The sequence below is a fragment of the Postia placenta genome (genome assembly GCF_002117355.1).
Source record: "Postia placenta MAD-698-R-SB12 unplaced genomic scaffold POSPLAscaffold_10, whole genome shotgun sequence".
Lineage (NCBI taxonomy): Eukaryota > Fungi > Basidiomycota > Agaricomycetes > Polyporales > Adustoporiaceae > Rhodonia > Rhodonia placenta.
Genome location: NW_020169841.1, coordinates 1,740,326 through 1,757,028, shown reverse-complemented (window position 1 = coordinate 1,757,028; position 16,703 = coordinate 1,740,326). Strand labels below are relative to the sequence as shown.

The 16,703-nt window shown below is 54.5% G+C and overlaps 6 protein-coding genes across 6 annotated transcripts; 3 read left to right on the top strand and 3 right to left on the bottom strand.

Annotated features, from left to right (window-relative positions):
- Window positions 1-554: 554 nt before the first annotated feature.
- On the bottom strand, window positions 555-1,502 carry POSPLADRAFT_1048086 (hypothetical protein; the record flags this gene model as incomplete). Its single annotated transcript, XM_024479434.1, has 2 exons — window positions 555-1,219; window positions 1,277-1,502. 2 exons carry the CDS (start codon window positions 1,500-1,502, stop codon window positions 555-557), a joined length of 891 nt encoding a protein of 296 aa, XP_024337503.1.
- Window positions 1,503-2,346: 844 nt separating this feature from the next.
- On the bottom strand, window positions 2,347-3,782 carry POSPLADRAFT_1048085 (hypothetical protein; the record flags this gene model as incomplete). The annotated part of the gene is made up of 4 exons (XM_024479433.1): window positions 2,347-2,763; window positions 2,835-3,113; window positions 3,179-3,551; window positions 3,607-3,782. The coding sequence occupies 4 exons, from the start codon at window positions 3,780-3,782 to the stop codon at window positions 2,347-2,349; spliced, it is 1,245 nt and encodes a 414-aa protein (XP_024337502.1).
- Window positions 3,783-4,265: 483 nt separating this feature from the next.
- On the bottom strand, window positions 4,266-8,208 carry POSPLADRAFT_1048084 (hypothetical protein; the record flags this gene model as incomplete). The annotated part of the gene is made up of 18 exons (XM_024479432.1): window positions 4,266-4,271; window positions 4,419-4,430; window positions 4,489-4,597; window positions 4,650-4,801; window positions 4,865-5,027; window positions 5,080-5,199; window positions 5,252-5,388; window positions 5,440-5,596; window positions 5,644-5,781; window positions 5,837-5,884; window positions 5,934-6,019; window positions 6,073-6,198; window positions 6,250-6,337; window positions 6,733-7,062; window positions 7,126-7,296; window positions 7,351-7,481; window positions 7,710-7,847; window positions 8,092-8,208. 18 exons carry the CDS (start codon window positions 8,206-8,208, stop codon window positions 4,266-4,268), a joined length of 2,229 nt encoding a protein of 742 aa, XP_024337501.1.
- Window positions 8,209-8,715: 507 nt separating this feature from the next.
- Window positions 8,716-11,421, top strand: POSPLADRAFT_1148449 (hypothetical protein; the record flags this gene model as incomplete). Its single annotated transcript, XM_024486178.1, has 6 exons — window positions 8,716-8,765; window positions 8,815-9,222; window positions 9,270-9,526; window positions 9,675-9,851; window positions 10,011-10,992; window positions 11,052-11,421. The coding sequence occupies 6 exons, from the start codon at window positions 8,716-8,718 to the stop codon at window positions 11,419-11,421; spliced, it is 2,244 nt and encodes a 747-aa protein (XP_024337500.1).
- A 3,380-nt stretch (window positions 11,422-14,801) lies between these two features.
- POSPLADRAFT_1048082 (hypothetical protein) lies at window positions 14,802-15,816 on the top strand (the record flags this gene model as incomplete). The annotated part of the gene is made up of 2 exons (XM_024479431.1): window positions 14,802-15,711; window positions 15,734-15,816. 2 exons carry the CDS (start codon window positions 14,802-14,804, stop codon window positions 15,814-15,816), a joined length of 993 nt encoding a protein of 330 aa, XP_024337499.1.
- POSPLADRAFT_1040694 (hypothetical protein) lies at window positions 15,809-16,472 on the top strand (the record flags this gene model as incomplete). Its single annotated transcript, XM_024477784.1, has 1 exon — window positions 15,809-16,472. A coding segment is annotated over exon 1 (639 nt), but the record flags the coding sequence as incomplete, so codon positions are not given.
- Between the last annotated feature and the right edge of the window lie 231 nt (window positions 16,473-16,703).

The following is a 16,703-nucleotide window of genomic DNA, read 5'->3' as shown; positions in this document are numbered from 1 at the left end:
CCTCACAGCTCCCCAGCAGCCATCCAATGGTATTGTTGGGAAATGTGGCTACTCGGACTCATTCTATGTGCTACCTCGGTTAGAGCCATTCCCTAGGTCTTGCTCGCTGACTGACTAAGGCGCGAAAAGTAGCTGGGATTTGCCTGAAATCTACTTCGGAGCCCATATAGTAAATACCCTCATACCCTAAGCATGTTTACGTCCATGTATGTATTGCGAGGACAGAGTTCGTGCTATAATTTACAAAAATAATGCACAGAAGCCCATTGCATTTCAAATGTTATACAATAAATAATGCACAACCAGCGACGCATAATGCCTGGAGGACGATGAGCAACTCAACAAGTAAGGTGGACACTGTGACACTCACGCGAGGCGTAAAATAAGGATAAATATGGTACGAAGCGAAAGAATGGCCAGAGCTTATTTAATATAGCTCAACAAAAGAGGTATCGTATCTTGAAGGGTCTGTCACAAAGTTAGATTCCGATTCGTGATGGCTCGTGATAGCGTGCCGGGGGGCGAGGCGGCAGAATGTTCATATTGCTAGTCGTTCAAGGCAGCTCCCGCAGGCAAAAGCGCGGCACCACGCCCTTCTGGCCGTCCTCGGGGCTCCCACGCTGGACGAGGCACCACTCATCCTCGTACTCTTCAAGCATGCGCACCGTCTCGCCGGGTTTGACGAGCAGCTCGTCGGAGAGCGACGGCTTGAACGTGCTCTCGACAAACATCGCGCGTGGCAGCGGCTTGTTGGCCGTCGCGAGCCGGGACGTTTTGAGCGCTGCGGTGAGCTGAGCTTTTAGGAAGAGTGGCGAGTCGACGCCGAAGGAGGACGAGCGTGGACTTGGCACGACCACTGCGCTTGACTTGGGCCGCTGGGGAATCTCGAGCGCCGGCGGCGGGACACGGTAGCTCTGGTTGAGAGCGCCGTTGACGGCGGCGTAAGACGGCGGCTTGTCGGATGGGAAGTCGCCGGAAGCAGGGATGGTGTGCGTCCACGGCTTGCCCGTGAGCGAGGGTTTGACGCTGGCCGCGGGTGTCATAGGGAGAAGGATATTCGCCGTGCTCGGCTTCTCGAGCTCACGACCATCCATGTCGAAGTCGAGGGGGATGGGCTTGTCCGACATGGAATTCGTGTTGAAGGCGATGTTGAACTTGCTGGAGGCGGCTGCTCGCGCCTTTCTGCGGCGCCATCTGCCTATCTGCCATATAACAATACCTGAATTTTGATTGGGAAGTTGGTGTGGAAGCATCAAGAAGTATGTCAATCACGCACCAATAATGAGGATTCCGACGATCACCATTGAAGCAGCGATCGCCTTCTCCTTGCTCGTCGGACCACTGTGGTGAGCCGCGACAGAGGGCGACGGGGATGCTTCGACACCTTCCGAAACGAGTGTGGGCGAGGCAACTGCGCTGGAAGCGGGGACTTCTCGCTTGTGTAGGAGGTGCGCATGGCCTGCCCGTGCCAGCACGCTGTTAGAACGATTGACGATGGCCATAAATACGAAGAATCGTAATGAAAGATGAAGGGAAAAGAGAAGACGAAGGAGACCCTGGCACACGGCTGAGCTGTCTCCGCTTTTTGATGTCCTCCAGCCGACACAGCCCCGCTGATGCCTGCGTTGCGAAACGACAGATGCGGCGTTGCGTTATCCAAATCAGGCGATTGTCCGCCTGGCGTTCTCGACCTGAAACATCTTACTTGCGGCGCTACTTGCCGCCTCCACAGCCGGTGATACCTTGCACTGCGCGAACTGACGGTAGAAGTGGCAGCACCCTGTAATCTTCATGATTTGACTCCATTGTTTTGAATTCGAGGGAGGGCGCCTTTACTTATATGGACGTCGGTCGGGGCTCTCGTGAGGCTAGACCTCGGCTCGCATGCGAAAGAGACTGGGCTGCGGAGAGGATCAATCAGCCTGTCCAGATCAGCGTTCCTGTCAGGAACCAGAAAAGGGAAAGAGAGTGCTGTATCAGGAAGGTGAGTCGGCTCGTGCGTAATCACGTTATCACCGACTCAATGAACACCTGTGGGACCACCTTCTTTGCTGCATAGGGTACATAATAGATGCAAGAACTTCAGCAGAGCTGTTGGAAACACGCGCGTCTGACATGCTACAAGTTTTTGTCCTTTTCATGCTCTCAGCGCGAGTTAAAGTAGATTGTCAGTGCCGATGTCACGTTGGCTGTCTACTAATTATAGTGGATGAACCCCATATTCTCAAGAGCCATCATAAACGATGGCTCCAACATTCTGATTCTGACGTATTTGTTATTGGTGCGGTATAACTCTGGTACACGAGTGTGGTATAAACGGTATATGGCTATGACCTCTCCGTTGTTTCATGATAGCTCAGCGAAACCAACTCGAAGTCCTTGCATGTCGAATACAGTATATACGTTTTGCAGGAAGCGGTCTCCCACAATCCAAAATTTTTGATCACTTGTTCCCACCACTGAGGCGAGGCAATCTGATGAGCCATGGCTGACTGGGCCAAGGCTGAACAAGTCCTTCGAGATGTGGAACGGCTTTCCGCCGAACGTGAAGCTGACGTCAGGCATGGCGTTGCAGGGCACGGTGTAGAAGCCAGCACCCGCGCTGGTTGCGTTTTTCGCACCGGGAATGGAGGCATATAGCTTGCCCACGTTCGCGGCGTCGCCGATGATCAGTGTGGTGCCCGTATCGATGATGGCAGACAGGTTGCCAAGCGTGCTGTTCCCGCCGACAGCCACACCGTCCATCTGGACCTGCCAGTATGCCTAGACCATGAAATTGATTGATGAGTCCCGACTGCGATCCGCTGGACCACGGAGCTATGAGGTACACTGACCTGATGGGTTACTGGCGTGTAGGTCAAATCGCCGGCGCCAGCGGATTGATCGATGCTGCCGACCGAGAGCTCGGAGTTGCCATTGTCAATGAGCTTGAAGGCGAAGACGCCCTCTTTGGTCTGGTGCTGGTCCATCAGGGTTTGGAAGACAGACTCAGATCCAGACCCAAATTTGGACAGAGCACTGAACGCCATGCCCATGAGGCCGTCGGGGTAGAAGTTCCAGGGCGCGAAGCCGTCCGAGTATGTCTCGGCAGAACCGACGGAGCCAGTGTGGGCCTGCAGACCGGGTTGTGTTCTGTGAATACTATTGCGATGGCGCGCCAGACAGAACAGGGACTCACAGTCAGGCCGGCGACACGGATGGTGTCGTGGTAGATATCTCCCCGGGCATTCGATCCATCGCCGTAAGAGAGGTTGAACGCACGATATATGTCGTGCGACGTCGAGCTCTGGTCAGGGTGGTAGTACTGGTGGCCCTCGCAGTTCTCGTTGCACAGCGGCCCGGGCAGCACGAGGTCGCTGCTCCCCGTGTCGAAGTCGACGCTGAAATTTTGCGGCGGTGTACCGACGGAGATGGCGCCCTGCCACATTTGCCCATCCATGTCCGTATACAGGACGACACTGTCCGCCCGTTTGTACTGGCTAGGTGCGGATGCGAGTGGATGAGCCTCGCCCGTGTTTTGCTCGTAGGTGGCGAAGCCACTTTGGATTTTCCTGTTATTGCATGAGATCAGACACGATGGCCGACAGCACTGTGTGGAGGACTCACGAGGTAGCATAGGCGAAGTGCCTCTGCACGGCAGTGATGTCAACCGCGCCATCTGGGCCAGCCAAGGTGGCGCGTTTGGCGAGGGAAATTTTCGTGCCACGAGGAACCTTCGCTGGGAAGGCAGAGGCAGGCAGAAGATGCAAGAATATGAAAGTGAGGGTAGTGAAGAAATGCATGGTTGAAAGCGAAGTCAAATGTTCAAAAAGATGAAAGTGAAGGCAATTAAGCTGAGATGCATTACATCGAGTGCCCACCTTTTATACACATACTTGCCTGTCTATGTCCGTCCCTTCGCCGGATACACTATCACTCTGCGCTCTTGCCGTCCGTACATCCGTACTCTGTCAGTCAAGACGGCCGCGGATACACGGATGCGCACGTATATCCATTCTAATCTGGACCACCACTCACCTATAAATGTTAGTCACGATCAAAATAGCGTTGTCATCCACTGCAACCGACACTGGATCCCGATCAAGACTAACGGAGGAACTCGCAACTCTCACCTTTATGCGAAGCGGCTTCTGTCAGGGGTTTGATTTGGACTAGGACATTGCTGAGAGGAATCACGATGATAAGTCTACAAATACACATGTCTGCATGGATTGTGAAGCTGCAAGTGAAACCCGATCAAACAATACAAATGAATATATGCAGTACTACTTCTTTGGCTTGGGTTTGGGTTTGGGTTTGGTAGCTGAGGTATTCGTGCTAGCGCCCTTGCCCTTACCTTTCTTCGGCGCCTTGATAAGGCGATCATGCTCGATATCGTTGTCGGAGGTTTCGTTAGTGTCCTCCGCAATTTCCTCCACATCGTCATCGACCTAGATCCACCACAATTACCACGACATTCAAAGACAAGCAACGCGAACTATCACTCACATCGAGAAACTCCTCGAGATCGGGCAGTGGACCAGCAGCCAGTTTCTTGGGTGCCTTGCCAAAGTCTTGAGCCTTGTAGAAGGGAATGGGATGGTCTCTGGAGTTGTATCTAGCCAGGCCATTCGTGAGTGGCAGTGCACAACTCAGGTCAGATAACGTACTTTTTTGTGAATGATGTCTTTGTCGCAGTTGAGATCTTCTTAAGGACAATATCATCCTTGTTATGGTCGAGGCCCAGCTCTACAATTGTGTCCCAGTCTTCTCGCGTGAGGAAGTAATCGTCCATGCGTTCGATTACTTCGTCGACAGCGCTCTGACAAGTTGTGAGCAATCAACGTACTTGTTCGCTTTTATCAAACGGAGACAGGAAACTCACAGCGCCTTCATCCATGAGCGGCTTCACGATGTGCGGGAATAGTGCAGGCGTATATGATTGTCGGATCTCGGTTTTGTCTCCAGAGACCTTGACACGCATGCGCGCCTGGATCTCAGTCAATTGCCGCACTAACTTGTTCTGCTTGGAGTTCTGGCCAAGCCATCTGACGCACACAACTCAACAAATATGACGAGCGGCGTAAGATGAGGACTTACTGAGGGAAAGACATCGCATTGGGTCCACCGTATGCGGCTCCCATACCATACAGGAAGGACGCTGGGCGAACTGTTGAGCACACAGCATGTAGTGGCATGAGCGACCAATGCTGTTCGGGGCTAGCAGCACCATGTCAATATACATATTTTAGGTAGTGAATGTCGGATGTACCCATGGATGAGAGAGTCAACGAGGTCGCCATCAGAGATCGATGAGGCTGCCTTGTCCATCAGCTGTAGTTGCTTCAGTATCTTCTCAGGGCCGTCGATATTCCGGATCTTGGCAGGTTGGGTTTTCAAGTAATTCTCCTTTGCGGGCGTCACTATCCGGCATGAGGCAGTCGTGGCAATCTGACGTACCTGAATGAACAAAGGAACAAACGAGTGATCGTGGAAGTACAATTCCATCTTGTCATTCAAAGTCTCCCGGGCTGTGGGTGAGAACATGTATGGACCCAACATCTTCTGGATGATGTTGAACGGTGTCATGATTCCATACTTCTCATTTGCCTTTGCACTGTGCCGACCGTCAGATTCGGTCCTTTGACAGCCTTGTATACTCACAGAGCCTTGCCCTCGTCGAAATCCATCGTGTCGTTAGATAACTTCCATGTGGAGAGCATATTCAAGACTTGTCGTATATCCGATTGGGCACCTTCGACTAGTTGATCGATGACATTGGCAGGAATCTTCATTTTCTCTCTATAGTGTATCCTTCATTGGGCAATGTAGTGCAGGAGACAGCGCATGTACTTACTTGAAGGCAATGGAGAGAATTCTCGAGCGAATGGTGGTCGCCTCTGGTCTATAAATCGCGCATGAGCGTCGGAAAACGCGTCGCATACGATACCTACCGCCTGAACGTTAAATTGTACGCAGCGTTGGACAATGGTTTCATTTTAGGAGCCCCTCGATCGTTGGCAATACATATGATCGGGATCTTTCGGAAATAGAGGATAAGAGGGATGATACGAGACACAAGGGTATTCTTACCTTCGTCTTGCGGATCAGGGCTGCGAGAGCACCAACACCCCCTCTGTCTCCAGCAGACATGCCATCCACCTCGTCCATGATCAAACATGTCTTATCCGTGATCGTTACACCGACTGCGTTTGACGTCTATACACAATATCACTACGAGCTTCAATGAAGTTTTGAATCCGTACGCACGTTGCCTCCGGTCATCCACCCATCCAGTGACGTGTTGGCGATATTGGTGCTGTTCTGTTTCGTGTTTGTGAGATTGTCAAATGACACGCTCATCGCTCGAGCAAGTAAACGAGCCCACCTCGACGAGCTTCTTGCTTCTCGCATCACTCGCATTCAACTCGATGGGAGTGAACCCTTCAAGTTTCGCACACAAGTGAGCGCTTGTCGTCTTCCCGATGCCTGGAGGACCCGTGATCAAGACAGCGCGGAAGACATTCATCCCGTCCTTGCCGGGCTTCTTGAAGTTTGCCTTGAGGCTTGACGGCCTGCATAGCGGCGAACACATCAATACCCGCAACGAAGCGCGAAGCAGGCTCACCTACCAGTCGTGCAACCACCGCTGCAACTTCTCGACCTGGCCCTTGTTGCCGCAGATCTCTTTGAGCGTCTGTGGTGCATACCGATTTGTCCATAGTTGATTCGCGATTGCCGGATTCGCGCTACGCAAAATATCGTGTCAGTCGCCCACAGGTTGCGACGCTGCGTCGCACCAACCTCGTACCCTTCGCGCCGCCGCCTTGCGCAGTTTGTTTCTCGCGCCGTTCCATCTCCTTCGCTGCGGTACGAATTGCCTCTTCCTCTTTCTCCTGCTTCTTTTTTGTCTTATTGTCCAATTTATTCGGGTCGGGCACACGCGTCGCGATCAGCTGTAGGAAGCTGTCCTCATCGAGCGTCGTGAGGTTGTTCTTCTTGATTGCGGCAAGCTTGCTTGGGCCAGCATCAGATCCGAGGACGACGAATGACGTTTTAGAAGAGGGTTGGCCTGTTACACGACTGAGAATAAGAGCGCACACAGATGAGATTCTGCATGAGTGTGAATCCTGAGAGTAGACATACCCGCCATGACGTTTGGCCAGTTCGATCGCCTCATCGCGGGATAAGCTGCTGAGTTCGCCTGTAAAGACAAACGTGAGCCCTGCTAGGCAATCTGGAGCTGCTGCTTGAGGAATGGGCTTCGAGCCTGGAGCGACAGGGCCTGCCATCTTGGCCGCCTTTGCCGCCGCCCAGCTTTGTATACAGGTCGATCAGATGCGGAACCCTCAGCTACACTATCGCACGCACTTAAACTTCGGTTTCGGCTTTTCCTCAGGCTCGTCATCACCTTTGGCAATAGTGGCAGCCTTTTTGTCGGATCTGCTGGCCTTTGTGGGCTGGGGTTTGGCAGCAGGCGCTTTCTTCGACGGGGCCTTGGTCTTGGTCTTCTTAGGCATCTCTTCCTCGTCCTCGTCCTCATAGTCATCGTCCTCGTCCTCGTCCTCGGAGCTCGGGGCGATAAAGTCGCTATCTTTCTTCTTTCGGCTCGCTGTGCTGGTCCGCTTGGGAGCAACCCTTGAGGTACTGCTGGCGGACGGTACTGCTGAGCTGCCGCTGGCCCTCGACGACGACGTTGCGATAGGCTTCTTCGGTGGCGATGAAGCTACGGCCGGTTTTTTCTTGGGCGGTGACACTTTGACATCTTCGTCCTCGTCATCGCTCGAAAGAAGGACAGCCTTCTTGCGCTCAAGTGCGGGACGTGGTGCAGGCTCATCGTCTTCCTCCATAACCCGCTGGCTCTTAGTCTTGATCTTAGATGAGAGTCATTATGCAGCCCGCAAGTAATAACCAGCATGCTCACCGCTTCAGCTGCTTTGGGCTTAGCCTTTGTGACTTCCTCGTCACCTAATCAAGGATCAAACACGCTCTCTGAGAATTAAATATTCAATAACGTACTGATTTCTATCGGCTGCGCTTGGATAGTTCCTGCAGGCTGCGCATGGAACTTCGCGTGACAGATTGTCCCAATTGCATTAACATCGCACTCACAAAGAAGTGAGAGCGCTGAGAGCCGGATGGTGTCGTGTGACCACTCCCTCCATTGAAAAAGCCTCTGATATCTTTGCCTTGAACTTTGGGAGGAGCTTTCGGTTTCATACCGGCCATATCGTCAACGCGTCGGTAGAGTAGAAGCTAGTTGAGAAGTAGTTGGAAATATCCTCTACAAGCAGAGCGATGTGTATGGTTTCGGAAGAACTAATAGAGTGTCCACGCCGTTTGAGGTGGCTGGGAGGATGTCGGTTGAATTTAGTGGAGTGCGGCGTCGCAGCCAGAGTTTCTGGGTAACTTTCGCCTTCTTATCCAAGATATATCAAGCCGAAATTATCAAAGGCAAGATGGACCTTGAATCAGTGAAACCCGACGCTCTGAACCTCACAAGAAATGTTGAAGCAGAGGCCTCCGATGCGTAACTTACGCGAGACAGGCGCGCCACGCGAGCGACACGTCTGTCACATCTGTGACCTTACGCGTCAATGTCACTGCGCGCGCCGACGGATCACCAATTTAGGCAATCGCGTCTTGCTCTGTGCTACCGCTCATCCCCGCCGGCTTTCCTGACATAAATTGACTGCAAAGCCAAAGGGGAGCTACGCTTAGCCTGACTCTCTGATCATGTCTTCCTTGGGACGAGGGGGGGTATCGTCGAAACTGCCTAGTTCCAGGTGCGCCGTTCGCCGAATTGAACAGCGCAAGTAACAGAGTACCATCTAGGTTCACCACGATCTACAATGCCCTACCTGCTGATGCTCAGCAGGAGTTGGTAGAAAAACACCTTATCCCTCTGCTGAACCAAGTCGAAAAAGTTCGGTTCAAAAAGGCGTTTGCGCATGCCTCTGAGCTTCACAGACGACATGATGGTCTGCCAGAACTCAACCTCAAAGCGAAGCGGATGGAAATCAACGGTCTGCTCGACGAGCTCCAAAGGGACGCTAAGCGCTCGTTTGTTAAGGACCGTTCGCACAAGAAGGAGCTTCTCGGCGAAGCGATCGATAGCTTGACTGATTGGTTGAACGACATCTGGAGTGTGGTCTATGAGCACAACGTCAACTTCATCCATGCTCACAAGTGCTTAATGTTTGTGGCTGGAATATTAGATCATCTTGCCAGCGGTCGATCCAGGTGCGCACGCTCTCCAGTTTGTCCATTATATGTTTGACCCCTAGCAGCTGCCGGTGTACGTTCAACAATATGTTTGTGACCGTGACCATCAAGCGCAAGTCAGGCAAGCATGTCAAAGCATTCAACATCAACGGTGCGCAAAACATCGAACAAGTGCTCTTTTTTATCTGGCGCGACCTCTTCCTGAGCATGCTTGCTGCTGGCAACGAACATCATATCAGTCAGATCTCCGATATGCTGGAAGATATTGAAGACCTCATGAGCTGGACAGCACTAGAACGTATCCTCTATGGGGGCAAAAAGTGTAAGTGACATCTAATCTACACCTTCGGTCAACCGCATGCGAACCGCACAGAAGTTCCACGCCCAGCGCCTATCCCATTAGTCGTGGACGATCCCACTCAGGTGACACTTCCTGACGTCACATGTTAAATGGAGACAATTCAGTAAAGGCAGCAGAGCGAGCGGCAAGGACGTCTGGCGATTCTGGCAGAGCTCAGGGTGCTTCTGTCGGGTCCTTGGTCAGGCGAAGGACATGTGGCTGATAGAATCGCAGCACGATTGGTGGCCAATTCTCCTGCCTTCGGTATCACCAGACGACCTTGGCGTAGCCCTATCCTCTCTAGCAGGTGCTTGCGTGACATGAATACCTGCATCTTTGCATACACTCGACCATTTCCTTCGAAAATAATCATACAACATGCAATGATTTCTTTTGACATGCGTCGTGCTACAAGGCCTACCTGAGACAATCTCTGTTAGGTCGATTACTCACACACTACATTCAGGCTCCCATGACGACTGCTTCGACGAGGTATCCGGTGCCGAAGGCTACGGTTCTGAATCTAACTCCGATATTGAAGACGACGATAGCGATGCAGACTATTATGACGATGACGGGGAATCCGGACCTCAGCACGCTCGACACTGGTCTTCTCGAGTTAGCAACCAGATGGACAACTTCCGGAAGCATATATACACCGCAATGATGTCCGTTTTCAAGGTCGCGCCTTCGCAGCCGCTCTACACTGCTCTCTGTCAGATCTGGCCGGACCGCCTCGAGACAGACCATGAGCTCCAGCATTACCTCAAGTCAATCGCTGTCAGTTCTTCCGAGACATTCGCCGCAGCGCTGGATATCTACGCGACGGAGGACTTGCCAGACGAGATTATCCGCATCCTCGACACTCACCAGCACCTCCTTCGTCCACGGGACGCATCCGCACTGCAGAACGCTATACTCACCCTCGGGCAAACCAACACGCACAACGCACGCGCGCTACAGGTCGTGGAGAAGGAGCTACTGGACACTGTACGCGCTCTGCGCGCGGCGCTGCTCGTATCCTTCTCGCAACTTGAACTCACCGCGAACAAGGAGGAGCTACAGCAGATACTCAAGCTGCGCTCCGGTGCTGCCGGCCGGCAGAACCGCGTCGAGGCTTGGATTGATGCGGTGGCAACGCCAGGCACGAATGGACCGAACCCAATAGCATTTGCGGCAATGATGATGGGTGTCCCACTCGTGCCCGGGATGGACCCTATGGAGGATGCCGACCCTCTGGGCTACCTCGACCTAGACCCGCACGACCCAGACTTAGAGGATCTGCGCGAGGAGTTCCGGCCGCGCTTCAAGCAGCGGTTCGAGGGGTGGACGGAGATTGCGCAGGCGATAACGGGCGGAGCCGCGCTGCAGCAGCAGGTATACCGAGAGACCCTGCAGCTGATGCCATTCCTACGGGCGAGCGATATTGTCGATGAGATGGTCGGAAGGTGTGTACGGGTTCCCTGACTGCATAATCTGATTGATATATTCCTCGCCGTGGCTGTAGGCTCGCAGACAAGCCAAACAAACATCATGTTTGCGATGGGCTGGACGCTCTATCACATTTCGTGCAACGGCAGCGCAAGAAAGCGAATAATGCACGAATTCTTCAGCGGCAAAGAGATGTCATGCGGTCGACGTCCGCTACCTCGTCCACAACGCTGGTATCAATATCAGCGATGGACCCTACTGCGGACGATGCTTCTGACATACCGCCACCTCTCGAGACACCTCCAAGTACAGGAACATCTTCTCCCGAGGCGACCACTTCTGCCACGGCTCCGACACCGTCGGGTTTGCCGGCTTCTTTCTTCGCTCATATTCCGTTCGCCGGACCCTCTAGACTCGGTACTGGCGGCCTTGAGGACGTTGACTGAAGAGAAAGGACACATCGTTTGTCACCGGCTCTTAATTAATCAGTTTTGTAGCAATACTTCTGTCTCTCGCTTTCGTCTCTCGCCTTCGCTCCATGTCCTTTTGGACGATCGTAAATTATGAACGTGTGTAGCAAATTAACAGTATATGATGAAGGTAATCTACTATACCCCGCGTTTCCCGCGATGATGGTGGAGCTCATCATCCCCGCTTCTATCCTGCACCTTTGGTCAAGTTGCGCTGGAACTACCCATCGTAACTCGCACGTCTTATCGATAACACACCCATGACCTAGATTAACGCGTGTGTCAGGGAAAGTGTAAAGGGAGCAGATCCGACATCTAGCCTCAGGCCTCGTCTCATGCGTCGTATGATGTCTTGGGCAGCGAGATCTTTGAATTCATCTTGTTCTGAGCTGCTGCAGCGATTTCCTCATGCGTAAGCTCACATCCCGGTCAACGCTTCATACTGATGCTGCCATGTACAAATTTTTCCCAATCTATGACGTGCATTTCTTGAGACCAATTCTTCCGTACCTGCAAAAAGGTCGGTGTTGGCGAGGCTGTTTTGCTTCTTCCGACGGGCGCGCGAGCATTCGATGCATGTCAGCTCTATTGCTCTGCGGTGAAGGATAGTGCCGCAGTGCATTCATACGAATCACAGTACAGCCATTCACTAGTGGCAAACGCACTAACGAGACCATGGTCTTTGGACGTTGCGCGACCAGCGATCTACTACAGACGTCATTTGAAACGTCAGTCTCGGGAATCGAGGTTCCTGCGGCGCATGATGGCTTACGTGTAACCGTCGCATTGTGAATGGTCTCAAGGGCATCGGTGGGAACATATGCCAAACCTGCGATCTCGAGCAGCCGAAGCGCTTCCTCATCGCTGAGGGAAATCACTTCCTGTTTAATCTCGATTTGGGGCTGGACGCACCAAGTCAGCGGTAAGCTCTTGCCGTTGAATTGGATCAGATTAAGAGCGCAATACGTACATTACGCAATGCACGCATAGCAGCTCTCAGTCCGCCCCCCGCAGTTATTATTGGTTATCATTTCTTCATGACATCTGGTCGGGTCTGTTTTGACAAAACCGTCGTCTGTTCGCAACGGTGAGCATCGTGAGTCGCGTGCGCTGCCCTTTGCTGCCGTGCCGATCCGAAACGTTGATAGTCTCTTTCTGCGTCTGGCTCACCTGTGATATCAGTCGGTTTGGTCGACATGAGTGCTACGGCCGTGGTGCATCACACACTATATCCCGAACGTGGCAGGGCGCAACAAGAAGCAAGGCCTTTGGCGCGTTATGACAGTCTGTGATCATTCCAGAGCGTGCACTGATGCGCACAACAGGGTGCGACTGCGCCGCGCCGGCATAGAGACGGAGTCAATGCACACGAAGATCAGCTTGATGGCAGCCTCAGATTTGAAAGTCATTGGCTCCACAGACACAGAGCTGATCCTGGCCCCACGAGACGAAGGGAAACTGACAAAAGTACTCGAATATGATGGAGTCTTGGTCGTGTGGACAGACAAATAAGCGGTCCATGAAATCGTTTGGGACATCAGGCCCTCATGATGGATGCAATGCACATTACGCAGTAGAAGAACGTGCGTTACGTACGTACTTTCGAATGCTAAGACCACTGTAGGCGGGACCGAACGGCGACTATGCCAGTATTCGACGAAGACGGTGATGCCGCGAAGGGCTAGTGGCATGTCATGCCGTAGCGATGCCTAGCTGTTTCAGGCGCAGACATTCGAATTGGCTTGCGTGATTGCAAACATAGATATCTGCCTGCTGTGATCCATGATGTGGACCTGGTCTTCGAGGTGAGGGGACGGAGCCGCAAGCGAGGTAGATTTGGAGATTCGCTCGTGCCAGAAGTGGCTTGGATATGTCTGAAGATGGGGGTTACAACAAATAATCATGCTAAGCGCTCACCAAACAGACAGCGCTAGGTCGCTTGGTTCTTGACCTCGTGTATCGGCGAAGTCAAAACGTTGACGACTGGCTTGCGTCGTTTCTGCTTCTCGTCGTTCCTCTCGCATGGATGCACATGATACGCTGCGAAATGAAGTCTAGGAACGCCGGCGTCCCCGGGCGGCTGGCTGCAGAATACAATGGCGGAGGTGCCCCATGTGCCTGTGCGCGACGACAGCGCCATCTCTCTGGTCGACCCCAACGGTGTATTATATCGCTATATGTCTAGCGCTTCGGACATGAACACCGGAAGGTAATCAAGTGCACGAGAATGTCAGAACAGGGCAGAGCACTCACATTCCGGACCGAATCTTGTCCGCTAGCGGTAATCTGCCTCGAGGCAACCTTCCATACACGGCCATCTACCTCGTTGTATAACAGGGCGATGGCCCTCTCATTGCATACCCGCAGCCACGTTGGAACCGCGAGTATAATGAATCACCTCTGAGAGCCCAAGCCTTATCCACTCACACAGTTCGTCCCTTTCCTACGATCCTCCTGCTCGTCCTTCTCTTTCAGTTTGTGCTGACATCGACCATGTCTGCTTCACCGCAGCGAAACAGAAGGCCTCTCATGCTTGCAAGTACACAGGGTATGTCCTATCGTCTATTCCGTCTTCTCTCATCAGGATCCGCACAACCGAGCTACTTCCGGTAACAAAGCCCGCCTCGACCTTCGCCTTTGTTCTCTTTCACCGATGCGCTTGTGCCCCTGCTACCCCTAAGTGTCATGTTCTCGCCTGCGGAGATCCGATGGCACAGTCTCTTACGTCCCATAGCAATCAGAACGGCTGTCACCTGGAGCGGCTGCATCCTTACGTCTATCCTTCACGCTTAAGCTTGATGTCCAGAAAACTTATACTTCCGTGACCCTACTTAGGCCCGATGCAGGGTATCTCTCCCCGCGAATCGACACCGTCGCCTTCTTTCCGAGACAGGCAGCGCGCAACCAAGTCCCATTCGCTGCCTATTGTACCCTCAGCCAATCAAATTCTCAACCAGAATCAGCAGGTCGTCTACCCGCACGCACAGCAGCCCAGCCCGACGATCTCCAACTCATCCCATCAGTCTCGCAGATCACCTCCGCCTACATCGCGCATATCCCCCGCCACATCGAAGATGTCTGCTCCGGCTCTCGCCCGTGAACACAGCCCTGAGCGGAAATCGCCGCCACCTCTCGGGCACGCACACAGTCAGCCTGTCGTGCCACATATGATCCCGCTGCCCCCGCCAGGCCCGCAGCACACGCAGAGTCAACCCAACATCCCGCAAGTCGCGCAGAACCCACACCAGCCTCGCCCGATCAACCGTGTTCCGCACCCCATGTTTCTCACGGAATACCCCGGGAGCGAAGATGCCTGGCGTGCGTCGAAGTCGAAGGAGTTAGCAGAATATGAGGAGATGCAGCAGGGCCAGTTTTCACACCCGGCGGGTACGGCAGGTGTCGCTTACGCTGGAGGCGCAGCATCTAGCAATATCGGCAGCCATCTGCGAGAGACGGTACAAACGACGGCGAAGGATCCTGCCGTCGAGCGGGTCCGCGCTAGCGATCGTGCGAGCCCCAAGGAAGATAGCAGCAGCTCGCAGAGCGCGAAACGCCCCATGCGCGAGAAGGACGCCCAGAACATCCGCGAGAGCCCGCGCACGCGGGACCGCTCGCAGACCGTATCTTCAATCTCATCGCTCGACGGCCACAGCTCACAGCGGACCCCAGAGTACCGCGGATCGCCCCAGTATCAGACGCCGTTGGCGTCTCCAGGCGAGCGTTCTGCTACATATCCGCAATATGCTCCGGAGGGCTACCAGGTCCAGGCCACGGCCACGCAGGGTCCCACGCCCCCTACTCGGAAACCCGTGCCTGCCATAGACGCGACTGCCTCGCGTGTGACTCCGCCTGCCTCGTCGAAGCTCGCTGCGTCCAGCCATACACCGCCCTTGCAAGCTATGGCTGCTCGCCCCCCCGATCGCTCGCTGCCTGTGCAGGAGGAGCCCGAAGAGGACGTCGGGCACTATATCGAACACGAGCCTGAGTACGAGGATCGCCATCGCGACTCGCCAACGCCGTCTGATGCATACCCCGACGCCCACGGTTCGCGATACGATGCACGCCACGAACAGGCTCGCGGGCTGAGGCATCCGGAGGATGACGAGGAGACGCTGAACGAGGAGGTGGATGAGCAACGCAAGCAAGCTAAGAGCAGCGAGGATTCGGAGTCGGGGTCTGGCTTTACGCCTCGATCACCGTCAGTGAACCTGCCTGAGCGTCCGGCCCAGTACGCAAGTGCGAACGGACAATACGCACAGGCAGGAGGTCAATACTCGCCGTCCAACAGCCACTTTGCGCAGACCACCACGGAGTACCAGAAGACTGTGCGAGTCAAGCATCGTTCGGGCACGACCGACCAATTGGGCATAAGGAGCTTCGACCCGACGATGTTCGAGCGCACCGTCGACAGCCTTCGCGGCAATGGCCAGGACTCTCCGGTCAACAGCCAGCGGCAAGGACAGCCACTCGCACTTCCACAACTTCCTGTTCAGCCACAACAAACTCATACGTCTCAGGCACAAGCGCAAGCTCAAGCTCATCTTGATGCTGCGCGGCAGGCGGCTGAAACCCGTCAGTACGCTTCCAGTCGTCTTGCAGACCCTAGGATGGGTTACGCCGGGGTCCACCCTTCCCAGCTGGTCAGCACAGATGACTGGCAAAGTGCCCTCGAGGACCCGACCTCTGCGTACATCCGCTCCTACCTGCAGACGCCCGGCGCCCGGCCCAATGCCCCCATCCCACCCACACCACACTCGCAAACGGCCGCGCCGTCCCCCTCGCCGCTCATCTCCGCCATGCAAAGCGAGGTCGAGCACCGCCAGATCGGCTCGCCGTACCCGTACCCGTTCACGCACATCCGGCGCACGACCGTCGCCGCGCCACCCGTCGCGCCGTCCTCGAGCTACGACATGAACAACCCCGCGGTGATCCGCGAGCAGCTCGCGCTGCAGATGCAGATCTACGCGCTCAACAACGGGCTCGCGCCGCCGTCCGACTCGACGTTCTCGCCCCCGTCGACCCCGTTCCCGGGCCCGGCGTACTACCCCTGGACGTTCGTGCCGCTGCGCGGGGTGCAGGACTCGACGGGCGGGACGCAGACGGCGATGAGCATCCGGTCGAGCCCGAGCCACGAGCCCGTGCAGCTCCCGCCGCCGCCGCCGATGCGGGGGAAGAGGCGCGAGCCGGCGCCGCAGGCCGGGCCGAGGGCCGCGAGGCGCATGAAGCCTCCGCCGCGGGTGGAGAGCACGCAGCCGCGC